General features: G+C 30.8%; 1 protein-coding gene across 2 annotated transcripts; it reads right to left on the bottom strand.

Annotated features, from left to right (window-relative positions):
- Positions 1 to 1,343: 1,343 nt before the first annotated feature.
- On the bottom strand, positions 1,344 to 7,633 carry LOC132949663 (dynein regulatory complex protein 1). Of its 2 annotated transcripts, XM_061020651.1 has the most exons (15): positions 7,449 to 7,633; positions 5,925 to 6,253; positions 5,660 to 5,853; positions 5,379 to 5,588; positions 5,165 to 5,304; positions 4,885 to 5,101; positions 4,662 to 4,794; positions 4,057 to 4,390; positions 3,868 to 3,975; positions 3,661 to 3,806; positions 2,755 to 2,832; positions 2,595 to 2,696; positions 2,098 to 2,382; positions 1,920 to 2,011; positions 1,344 to 1,683 (listed from the first exon to the last, which is right to left on the bottom strand). In XM_061020651.1, the coding sequence occupies exons 1-15, from the start codon at positions 7,478 to 7,480 to the stop codon at positions 1,483 to 1,485; spliced, it is 2,601 nt and encodes an 866-aa protein (XP_060876634.1). In that variant the 5' UTR covers positions 7,481 to 7,633; the 3' UTR covers positions 1,344 to 1,482. The 2 variants fall into 2 exon arrangements, with proteins under 2 accessions (XP_060876634.1, XP_060876635.1); XM_061020652.1 differs by lacking the exon at positions 2,098 to 2,382.
- Between the last annotated feature and the right edge of the window lie 5,932 nt (positions 7,634 to 13,565).

Below are 13,565 nucleotides of genomic sequence, written 5' to 3'. Positions count from 1 at the left end.
ACTACGCAATACAATAACGTCAATAGTAATATTACGACGATAATAATATTATAACTATAATAACGGCAATTAGCTTTTGTATTCGGCAAAGTCGATTAAGGTCGTCGTTTTCAGGGAAAACTCATACTTTATAACCCACCAAAATCTCCAACTAAAATCCAAATCTATTTGGTTTTCCCAAAGTTTGATAAAAAGGTATACAATAAATTTTGTATGCTGGAAGTCGGTGGGCCCCTCTTATGAGTGGGCCCAGTGCAAAATATGTCCCATTTGTCCTTCCATAAATATGGCACTGCACCTAATGTATTATACTTACTGTAATATACCTACCATACATTACTGGGTACTGTAGGTTTTTTTGTTGACTACCTATACAAATTTTAGTTGATAATAACTACAAATCACACAAAATAATTAATATCAAATGCTGTTTATTAAATGTAAAAAATATGAACTTATATTATTATACTTAGGTATAGTTTTATACTTACGTAGCTTTCTACGAAGTGCCTAACTATATTAATGTCATCAATAAGTATTTTTCAAAACCATTTAAATATGATCAGCTTGTGGGCAAACAGATGGAAAATCAAAATAAACGAAACTAAATCCGTTCAAGTAACTTTTTCACTACGTAATCTCGATTCTCCACCTGTTACGTTAAACAATTCCTAAGGCAAACGAAGTTAATTACCTTGGGCTAACTCTCGACAAACGCTTAACCTGGAGCCCACACATAAAATTTAAACGTAAAACTGTTAACTCTAGACTTCATATTCTCAGACCACTCTTAAAATCCAAACTCCCTTTCCAATAAACTTACTATATACAAATCAATAATTCGACCAGCTTGGGCATATGGTATCCAGTTATGGGGCTCTGCAAAGCCCTCTAACACCAACACGCTTCAAGCTTTTCAATCTATCTGCCTACGATTGATAACATCTTCTCCTTGGTATTTCACAAACAATAATCTTCACAAAGACCTAAAAATTCCTACACTCAATCAATTAGCAAAAGCCCATTACTCTAAATTTCACTCCAACTTAAACTCTCACAGTAATCCATTAATAAAGAAACTTTCTTCCACCTCACTTCCTGGCAATGTAATTAAAAGACTCAAAAGACAGTGGCCTAGAGACCTACTAAAATAAAAAAAAAAAAAAACCACGACATCTAAAATGTACACGGTCGGGTGGTGCTGCTGAGTGCCTGCCCACAAATGTTAAATTCTGCTACTTTATATTATATTAAATATCCTATTTGCTCATTGTACATATATATTATAATGTTGTATAGATTGTAAATTACTTAAATGAATAAAAAAAAAAAAACAAAAAAAGTATTTTTAATATTTTCCTTATAATATGTTATATGTTAATATTAAAGCTATATATAAAGGTTAAAATCAAATAATAATAATATCTTCAAAATGTAGGTAATATACTAATATGTAATACACTATGAATTATTATAGCCTTATTATAATTTTGTCGGAGCGGTGAAGGGTCTACTTATTTTTTTTTTATCAGGTCTATTTACTGTAAGAATACGCATTGATGTTCCACAAATGTTGTTAGAATCATCGGTAAAAAACGTTGGTTTTGCAATTTTTTTTTCAGAGGTAATTTGCTGTTGTTTTCTAATTTTCGGAGTACACATTTTCTGTAATCGCACATCATCCTAAAGTTAAATAAATTATATTCATTATGATTTATCGTTAGTATAATATGCAATATTTGATTATTAGTTATGAGTGTTATGACTACTATATAATATGATTGATAAGAGTTTGAAAAATTATTGTATTCATTAGTTTACAACTGTATAAGTACCTACATACCTAGGTAGGTATTTATTCGAACTCCTAAGTAGGTATTAATAGTATCAATTTATAAAATATAACGTAAAATATATACCTGTTCCGCGTCCATAAACTGTTTTAATATTTTTTTTAACTCCATATTTTCGGTTTCTAGTTGTTCGACTTCTTTCATTTTCTTGAAGCGGACTAAACATAATACAATACGAATTACAAAATGAAACATCTTATCAAACTGAAACAAATATATCAACGGTATATATATTTGTGCGTACGGTGTAACGTTTGGTAATATTTTTTAATTGCTTTATCGAATACATCCCACAGGATCAAACGGTCTTCAGGAAATGCGTACATAAACTGTTTCCAATAATCACTTATATCTTTTAAACTTAAGGTGTTTGTTAAGTAAAAATCAGAACTATTTTGGCCACGTTGGTCTAAAACCTTTGCTTTCGAAGTATCGATAGATTTTTTTATGACACGAAGATAATCCGTATCATTAATCGTTAGTGAATGGTTAGGATTATCGCATGGTTGTCTTTGAATAGTTGAATCTCCTAAAAAATGAAAAATTATAAGCACTTTGATATTATAACGTTAGAAACCGGTTTCAATTCAATTTGGGTGTCACTACAATATTATTATTTTTGTTATACCCTAAGTTATAAACAATTTGGGCTTTGGAGAAAGGAGTCATTTAAGATTATGTTTTACAAAAAATGTCTGACAAATACATATTTTTAAAACAATTTATATTTATTGTTTTTACTTTCTTCTTTGATATTTTGACTGTATTTCAACTGTGTAGCTTCTAAAAAATTATTTTGTTCTTCGTTTTCCATTTGAAAATGTTCGAATTCCACCTGAGAAACTGCTTGAGCCATTATTATTTTGTCTTATTCCAAAAATATAAAGCACGTGTTACTCACGAGAGTGTTGAGATTTTATAGCTGGGTTTGAATCATTTTCACTGCACAATTGTTCAAAGTCCGTCAGCGATAAGGAAACTAAACAAAACATCGTTACAAAAATAATAATAAAACAATTAGGAACTCTCGAACATCATTATTTGTAATCGTATCAAAACATTAAGCTAAACAATTTTTATCAATCATTTAATTTCATAAAAATAATCGTAGATGATAGATATTATGTTAAACAGCATTTAGGAATTGAGATGTTTTTTATTATAACAATGCTACAATAGTGGCAGTGTTTGGCAAGTTCCTTATAAAAAGGAATTCGGTCCGTTCCTCGTTCTTTTTTTGAAAAAAGGAATTCGTTCCATTCTTTGTTCCTTAAAAAAAAAGAATTCGTTCCTTTGTCGTTCCTTTGGAAAATGAACGAGTTCCTTTTTTAGTTCCAAACAAAATAAAAATTCTTATTTAATCACTTATGTTTTTTTTTTCATATTATGCATACTTCTTTAATTTTTAATTATAATATATAACTACAAGTAAAGGTACATATTTTATAATTCTATTTTGAGATTTTCTTCAAAATTAAATTGTTGGCCAATGTATGTCGATTGTCTTAACGTCGATACTCGATAACGATCACTAATTGACAATATGCATTATACACATTAAAAAAAAATCTTAATTTCAATTATTTACATAATTATCTGTGTAAATTATTGGAACTAGAAAGGAACGAACAATTTTGTTATTTTTCCTTGAAAAAAAGAAATAGTTCATTTCCTCGTTCTTTTTTTATAAAAATGAATTCGTTCATCGTGCCGTTCTTTAAAAGGAAATGCGTTCCAGGAATCCGTTCCTTTTGGAACTCGTTCCTTCCAAACACTGAATAGTGGTTATACATTTAGCTCATCGTACATGTGATAGTCGAATTGTCAGAGTCTGTATTAGCACGTTCTAATGACTGATAGTCATTATATTTTGTGTTTACAATCGTGTTGATATTATAATCGAGTGATGTTGGCTTTTCTTTGAAAAAATGTATATCATTATTTGAACGTTTTCTAAAATTATACAAACAATTTTTATTTTCAATAGTTAATTTTTAACGTAAAAATGTTATACTCTTGTGACACGTTCGCGGATAAGGTTCTTTCCGTGTATTTCGTATGATTTTCCGTAAACATCAGTATATTATCGATTAATTTGTTTCTAGATTTGGGTTTCCATTCACTGTAAAAAGTCAGATAAAAAAATATTAGTGGACGTCACACAACCGTGAATTTTTGTTCAATAAGCCCGACGAATCCAAACCTGTCTATATTCGCTGGCTGGTTTATGTCAGTCCTATGCCACATGACTGGACCTTCACAAATCGCACAGGTCACCATCGATTGGGCGTACGATAATAAGTACCGCCACGAGTCGATGTTGTTCAAACCGTATGCTGCCATCGCGTTGTATAACAAAATAAGATTATTTTTCGGATGAGATTTAATAATTTCAATCAGTTCGTTGTCTAATATGAAAGAATTATTTTTCATAGTCATGTCGAAAATCAATTGCAACAGCGCCCGTTCCCTGGTCTCTGTGTACGAGTCAACTGATTTTTTATCATTCTGAGCTCGCAAGTCCACAGTAAAACTATCTAAAAACAAAATTGAATTAAATAGGTATTATTGATGTATAGTCAGAGCCGTGTCCAGAATTTTCCAGCCTCTCAGGCGATAAATTGATTTTACTACACCCTTATTATGAATATAAATTGTTGATAAATTAAATTAATATTACACAATGCTAAATATTATTAAATAGGAAAATAATGAACATGGGCAAACGTTTCTCCCTTATTAGTTATTTCCAACCCTTAAATTATATCTCTATATAGGTAGTCATATATTCATATATCATATAGGTACCTTCTTTACTAGATGTATTTGGTTTTGTACTGTAAGATGGAAGATTGCTAACATCAAGATATTTGAGTTTTGGTGGTGCCTGCCAATCAATACCTAATTGTGTTTCGTATATGAATTTATCGACTTTGAAAATCTTTATAAAACAAATTAGTTAATTATAAAAAAAATAAAAGTTATAAAAGTGTTTTAGACATTTTATAATTAATTAAAAACAAATTATTACTCTTTCTAAATGAATATTGATTTGTTTTTGAGAAAAATCCCACAATTCTTTGAACGTCTTCTCTTGGATTTCTGCAAATCGTTCCGCTTTTTTTTCGTGACGCTCAATGTCTTGTTTCAACTTTTCAATTTCACCCTGCAATAAAGGAACTTTGGCTTGGAAATCAGTTTTATTTTCTCTTAAAATTTTCTTCTTTGTTGATAAAATATCCTGTAATCTAATTTTAAACACTACGTCAATATTGTTTTTTTAGTTCTATTGTCGGCCATATAATATGCACTTATTGATCTTTCTCCTTTGGGTAGCTTTTGCACAAGCGTTTTCCTCTTCTCGTCTCTTTAGCACTTGATAATTATAATTTAGTTTCTCCACATTATCTACACATTGGAGTTTAATTAACTCAAATTCCCTTTGAATGTACTATAAAATATAGCAAAATTAATTAAAGTTTAAAGTAAAATTATAAACGTTTAAACTTAGTTTGTTAAACTTACGTTCAATTCTGTATTCATGTTGGATTTTAAATTTCTGATTATTTCTTCATTCATCTCATATTGTTTCATTATATTATTTTCTTTCTTTTCGATCATTGCCAAACGGTTATTTAATGAATCAGTTTCAATCAATATTGTTTTATTGTAAAGAGTTTCCCAACTTTTATTAGCATTATCAATTCTATATTCTCGTTGTTGGTCCATAGTTGACTATCGAAAAATTTAATTTATTTTAATCCTGTATTCCTTTATTTACATTTTAATTTCTTCATCGTTCTTACCTTTATGTATTGAATATGATTTTTGTATTGTTTTCTAATAAATTTCACTTGATTTTCAATCCTTTCTTGTAAAATTCGAACATCTTCACATTGGGCTGCTTGTTCTTGTAAAAATCTATTATCCGACTCAGTTAAATCACGTTTTAGTATTTCAATAATTTGATTTTTTTGTTCGATGAGATCCAACCCTCTTTCTAAAATTAGCACAGAAATTGAAATTAATTAGGAATACATTTTAGTAAATAATGATTTTATTTTTACTGACTCTTTTGAAGTTCTATATGTTCGTTTATTTCCAATGCATCATTTTTTTTTAATATTATAGGCCATTGACAGCTAATTTCCATAAATTTAGCATTAGCTATTTCAGATTCCAATTCAACTGCTTTCAATCTAATATCTCTTTCACTTTTATCAGTTTCTCTACGATTATTTTCACGGTTGTCATTTGCTAGAAGTACGTTAGTTACTAATTGAGACCCTTCTTCTGTATAGCTAATAAGGTCTGATTCACTGTTTTCAATTTGTTTTACTACAGAAATAGGTACATCCATTTTATCAAGTTCTTTTTCTTTCACTTCTACTGCGTTGAATCTATATCATATTATATTATCATTAATATAATAGCAATAAACTGAGCTTAGGAATATTTATTAATTGTATTTTTGTTTAATGATATTTTAATTAATTGTTTATTTACATTTTCTTATCAGGTTTTTTTAGTACATTTTGTTTACTATTTTTAATTAGTTAGTAAGTTTCAAATTACCAGATTATCAATGCATATCAATAATTTTAAATAATAAATATTGATTTATTCAATAGATTTATTTTAATATTTAAGTTTAAAATAAAGTTAATACTTCTTACTTGATAGGTACCTATAGGTTATGTTATACCTATTCATTTTAACTTTATAACCAAGTATAAATTTAGTTATTGTGGCTAGTTATTAACTATCATTACTTATTTGAGAACCATTTCAATTATTTATAAATCTCACTTAATATAAGTATACTTATATACTTATTTGTACAATGTACGTGTACTTAAATTTAATCAGCCCTATTAAATGTAAAGTATTGCTTCTATATAATATATTCTACTTGTTACGTTGTCCATTTAAAAGTCATTAGATAGCCACTTATATTCAATGGTTTGTTATTAATGAATTATGAAGATAAAAAGTTGTTTGTGTAGGTACTTAATTAGAATCTAAGTACTAGGTACCTATTTAATACGATTCAAAATAATAAACATTCGAATGTTTATTATTTTACGATCGTTATGAAATGAATACCGATACATTTATTTGTATTAACATTCGATTTTTTTATTTAAGTAATATTAAAATTTTAAATCATATTTTTTATAGGATGTTACCAATGGGTACCCTCCCTAATCTTAAGATTCATGTCAACCTATTTTATACTGTCAATTATCAAACCTACTTATTGTACAAAAAAAAAATTGTATAGATTGTAGATTTATTTCAATATAACATCGTACTGTAATACTGTAATGACTAATGAGTAGGTATATAGGTAAATATAAATTATAAACCTAATAGAAAATAATTAATCAATATATAATATAGGTATACCGTATACACCAATGTGGCAATGTATAATACTAATCACGGTAATCGTATATATAACTAGTATTAGACGTCTATTTTCGGTTCTCTTTTACGGGCTTTAAAAAACCTCCAAAAGTTTCATAAACGGTTTTAATTATTTTCATGAATTAAAATTAACGAATTAAAATTAAAACAAAATAAGACTCTTACTTATATTGTCTAGTACTTCTTAACGCAGTCATCTTTCTCTCGTGTTTTTTTTTCTTGATTTAATGTAATGCCCGTGTCGCAAGCATTTTCAAAAATGTAGTCCGTGTTTATTTTATTTTATTAGACTTTATTTAAGAACTGTGGTCTAATGAAAACATTTTAAACTTTAATATACTGTAATACTATTCTACTGATCACGATGTTAAAACAAAAAAAAAACCCTATTTTGTAACTAAATAACATAAGCTAAAATACATAGCGTATAAACTATGTAACTATGGATACAAGGGGTAGTTATTGAATAAATAAAAAGGGTTCAACAAACATATTATTGCAATACATTATAAAAGATGATCATAACGCATAAGCACTACTTATTGTTTATGTTAGGTTAATATTTTAATAATAATATTATTAATAGCATATCTTATAATGTAAATATTTGTATAAATTATTTATAGGTACTTACTTACTATAAAATATAAATTATAAACGCTTTACACACTTAAAACATAAATTAATAGTTGGCAATTTGTTCGGTTTTTTAAACCGTTGCGGCGTATTACGCGTGTAGAATGTATATAGTATAATTGTATCTAAGAAATTTAATCAAGATCAATTTGAAGATATTGTTGAGTACCGTGTGATATTCGACGATGGATATACGCATAATTAGTGATAGGTGTGCTAAAGATGCAGTATTTACATTTTTAATTTATAGTTAATAAATTATAATTAATAAATTGAAACTATAATTTCATCGAGATTGATATACTACCAGTTAAGTAATTAATTGACCCTAAGTCGACTCAATGTTCACATTATAAAACAGCAAATGAACGCTATAAACTATAAACATTATCCACTTGAATATAATATATCTTAATGGTAAATACGTACAATCGTACTAGAGATATGAAATACTAAAAGTATTAAAATCTTTAATTCCTAAGAAAACATCCAAGCTTATTATACAAGATTTCGAAAAATTCATATCACCATCTAAAGAAGAATTCCTATTAACCACTTTTTCCATTTCTAACAGTGTAATACAAATAAGTCGATTACAACAATTATGCACTGAATTGGTAATTTTCTTCGCAAATTCGTTTTTTAAATACTTTAGATTTTTTGTAAAAACATTTTAAGAAGTGATTGAATTAAATTTCGTATCTAATTGTTGATTACTTTGAAGGATTGAACTTTGAAGATATTTGGATTGGCCGACCTGATCAAAGTAATCGAAGACGCTGGCCACAGTTTGATTTTAATTGGAAGTTGGAACTATTTGGATTTGATACTTGAAACTCAATAATTCTGTCAAAAGACGGTAGAACGCAGTTTGTGGTGCACTATCAGAGCTAATCATGTCAGCGTTTATAAATGTACCACATTTTAAGTGGAAGAATATAAACATTACAATAGGTATAGCCGTATACCTTGGTACTGTATTTAAGTAGTATTTATACTGTAAGATTAGACAATATTTGTTAGACAAAAAAAATTTAAAAAAATATAATGAGCATGGGGAAAAATTACATTCGGTTAAACTGTATGATGAAAATATTAAGATTAAGTTTGTACAAGATGTTTTATAGCAGAGGTTCCCAATCCCAAACATTTTACGGTACGACTCATTTTAGAAAATTTTTAAATTTTTGCGTCCCACAACTACATACTAATAAGGACCGTTTTATGTTGTTGTTTCATTGATAATCATTGATCATTATCTTTGTGATAACTTCTAGTACAGCAGCGTTGTGGTGACAGAAAAAAATTCAATAATCAGATATGGGAACTTACTAAACTGTATTTTAGAATTTATACCGAACTACCTAATAAATGTACAACATAGTTATAAAGAAAATACTGTATCATTTAACATAATATAAATTTTATTTTTTTTAATCCAATAATAAATCGAAATACGAATCCTCGTTTAAATATTATAATATATACGCGTATATGTAGGGTGTCTTGCGAGGATTTACCCATTGCGATATCTCCTGATATAATAAATATATCATAATTCATAAATCTGGTTTTTTTTATTAGACTCACAGAGACAAGGACTACACATATTTTATTTTTTAATTTAATTACATTTTTTGGTAAAAAAGTTTTTTTTTTGCAATAATATGATTGACGATAGCCATTTTATATAGTTTATTTTTGTGAACATATTGACTTTTGATCATTTTATTTTCATTACTCTCATGGTTTTTAATAATGTTTTTAGTTTATAGGTAAAACGGCAAAAAACAGTTTTTGTCCGGGCGGCGAGTCCATTTCACCGGCTAATGGGAATATCCTAACGGGACACCCTGTATAGGGACCTATTATATAGGTCCCAGACAGAAAATGTTTGACTAAAAATATTATTATAACATTATAATAATATTATTCGTGATTATAATATTATCATTTCAAAATGCTGTCTGGGGTTAGGTTTATAAATAAACAGCCCGAAATCTTAACGCTGATCGATCAGATCATATTGTAGAACCACTGGCTAAAATAATAACAACTCTGTTGTCTGGGAAATATTTGTATTTTTCAGTGAAAGCTTAGGAGTAATTTTGTGTTCATTATTTGCAATTCCGTGTCCAAACGCATTTCACACACAAAGTTGTCATGGTGGTTTACCATGAGTACGACGAAGAAATCCTTCGGGATTAATTTGACGTAACCATCATGGACGTCGTCCGTGCATTGTTATACGAAGCCGAACACCAATACGAGAACGAGTGTAACCAATGAGACCCGAAATGTACAAAATCGAAGAGGCGTTTAAGACAACATACTGGACGCATGGATGACTTTGTGGTTGAGATGGTCGACGCTGCCGCTTGACGAATGTCTGCAGGTGCAGCCCTGCGCATCGTCAGAACCAATGCGGGGACGGGCTGCACCGTAAACTACCGGCAACGCGGCAGATTCCACGGAAAACCTGGATATCGGGATGTGACCGGCCGAGGCCGAGACATCGGAGGAGAGCGGGGAACCTGGAGGTCTGGACTGGAGGTCTATTGTTCCGGGCCACAAGCAGAAAACAGGCACGTGTCCGCATGTTGCGCAGCATCGTCTCCACGGCGTGAAAGGGCGCGAAACAGGTCGGACGCCTATTATGCTGCTGTGGTTACCGATGGGAATAACGGCACTCGCCCCTCGGCCGAAGATCACCAGACAAGACGGCGGTGACGCGGGGAGTGGTACGTGAAAGAGCACACTGTGTCCGGGACGGTAAGTCATCCTATACGTTCTCTGCAGGTCATCCGCGTTACGACGAGATTGCGGTCGATGGCGTCGCGAGCTGCCGACACGTGAGACCGTCTGGCGGATCGGCGAGCGGTGGTGGCTAACTGCAATGCCACCATGACAAAATATAGAGGTATGCCAGCAACAATAAGTATTTGAATCTCGTTTGCGCATCGCCACTTTTTCGTATGTATTAGGTTCTCTTCATGTTCTGATATATGTGATCAATGAGAGTAGGAGAACGGTAACACACTGTAAAAAGTGGGGGATATGCGCACCACAATGTTGCTGACATACCTATATATAGGTAGGTACTTTGTCATGAATGCGACGACGTTTGCTGCGTGCACGAAGACGCGACTTGTAACGGTGGCGGCGGCGGAGACTGCCAATCACGACGGGTGGGCGATGGAGCTATATTGTTATGCTAGGAACACGGACGTCAGCAGCGTCGGACCCGCGGAAACTATTTTAACGTTTCCGGGTTTGGCGGTGCGTGACTCCTCGGCGCGGCAACGGAAGCAGTCAGCAGACGCGGCCGAGACGGATTGCCAGGACGAAAATCACGGAGAGTATCATGACCGCGTCGCGTTACTACAATGTGGTCCGCCGATTTTCTCCATTTTTCGCCGCCGATTCCGCAACCACCAATATAAGCTGTCTTCGCTCGCTCAGTTGATTTTGGTCACCGTTGACGTCGTCTTCGACACAACAGTCTCATTTTCAGCACTTGCGCATCGTCGTCGCGCACTAGTCGCTATCGCCGTCAACCGTCCTGTCGCGGTCGGGCCTCGCGCTCCGTCACGACTCACGATGGTCTTCACCCGCGAGCAAACGCGCCATCGACTGCACTCGTCCGCTCTTGGGACCGGCCGGGAGAACGTAAGAGGTGACCAGTAGTGACCTTAATCACTTCGCCATCACATACCACTCCCCTAAGCTTATTGTGTCTTGTCTGGTGTTATTATTTTTCTTTTTCTACCTTTTCTATCTCATTATTAATTTCTGTTAATATTTTCTACGATTTAAAAAAGTCAAAATTATAGATACCTAAATAAATTTTTTTTTGAAAACAGATCCACAATGATTTAGGCAGTTAGGTAAATCAATGTCAACAAGACCTTCAATTAATATTCAAATATAAACAAATTCATTGCGTGCAATCAATCTCCATATCTTATACATGCGCGTGTTGGTTTGTCGTCGAGTACCTAAACTTATTGTTCTGTGCATTTCTTGTGGGCCACAAGATGTTAGTAACATCGTACTGGCAGTACCTACAAGAAGGACATTTATCAAAAATGGTACCTATATTGTACAGGAGAGCGTTTTTAATATTTAATAGGTATAGCTTACAGACTACAGTAATTTTTCAAGTTATCTTCGACCACATGAAAATATGACAAATTGTATTGGACAATTTTTAGAAGTTTGATTATTTATTTTATTAAAACTTAAACTTACCAGAAATATCCATTCAATAAAAACAATATATATTTTAAGATATGGACTTATTTCATTGATAATTTTATTAACTACTTAACTATTTATATTAACGTACTTTTCTAATAATAAATTATTAGGCACAGATGACAATAATATTATTATTATTGTATTTCATACATAATATTATAAGATTCTGAGCGGAACGATAAAGACAATGATTTTTTTTGTGTTTTTCTATATACACGATAAATAGTTGAAAATCAAAATATTTTGATCGTGTTTAGAAAATTCTAATATAAACAACCATTGAAAATGACATGTTCCTACGGTAATTACTAATTTGTTTTAGTTACATCAAAAACCACTTTGCGTAAAAATTCCCGTTTTTTTGTTTTTTGTTTTACCCGGCTCTTTTGACAATTACTGGAAATTTTAAATTTTGACCTCCCCAATGCACCAAATTGATTAACTTTTCCATCGAACCAGATATTGAAGTTAAAAATCAAAACATTATTTCGACTACTTATCGTGACAAAAATAAAAAATAAATTAAAATAAAAAATAAAAAACACACATCATTGTAAAATCAATACATTCATCGCTCCGCTAAGAATCCAAAAAATTAAGGAAAAACGGAAAATTTTAAGCAAGACACAAGTTTTTAACAAAATTGATTTTAATCGTTTGGTATAATTAAAAAAAAAAATGTTGAATAATTAACTATATACCTAGTTTATATTTTATAATATTCATACTATTTGGATTTTTAATATTATATTAAGTATGTACCTAAGTACATATCATATTGAATTATTTAGTAGTTTTTGAGTTACTTAAATTTGTGTAGATAAGAATAATGGTCCATGGTAATGGGTCTAAAAGATATGGGGGTTATAGTAATTTTAGGAATGTATTAATATTAACGGATCAACGTTTTATAATTTGTAATAATTGGCCCTATAGTATAATGAGTAATAACTAATAGGTAATAATTAATGAGTAGGTGGATACTAGATGCAAAATTGGATGTAAAATTTCATGTATTTTATATTTCTGCAGTACAAATTTTAAGTACTGTTATCTTTAGTATTTACTTACACTTTAATAACTCAGAAACTGGTTTGAATTATGATAATATAGATGCATCAACATTTTTTAATAAGTCATTTGCTTAACAATTCGCAGTAAAGGTTAGTTCTCATTTGAAAAAAAAGTATGTATCGTCACAGGACACTTCTTTAATAGTATACAAATCTAAATAATTGAAAATATTTTTGTTAAGTATAATTAAAATTTCCAAATATCAGAATTTGAAAGAATTAATCATAAAAGAAAAGAATGGGGGTGCGTGTGCTTGGTAAATCAGTCTGTATGTATAATATGAAAAAAAACAATGCAATGCGGCATTATATA

The sequence above is a fragment of the Metopolophium dirhodum genome, chromosome 7 (genome assembly GCF_019925205.1).
Source record: "Metopolophium dirhodum isolate CAU chromosome 7, ASM1992520v1, whole genome shotgun sequence".
Taxonomy (NCBI): domain Eukaryota; kingdom Metazoa; phylum Arthropoda; class Insecta; order Hemiptera; family Aphididae; genus Metopolophium; species Metopolophium dirhodum.
The sequence above is the reverse complement of the archived record's forward strand: the minus strand, read 5'-3'. Positions and strand labels throughout refer to the sequence as shown.

Coding starts and splice junctions, on each gene's coding strand:
- LOC132949663 (XM_061020651.1), bottom strand. CDS start 7,480: ATGACTGCGTTAAGAAGTACTAGACAATATAA. Junction 5,589..5,659: donor ATCATATTCAATACATAAAG/GTAAGAACGATG, acceptor ATTTTTCGATAG/TCAACTATGGACCAACAACG. Junction 2,833..3,660: donor TGACAATTCGACTATCACAT/GTACGATGAGCT, acceptor TGTTTTGTTTAG/TTTCCTTATCGCTGACGGAC.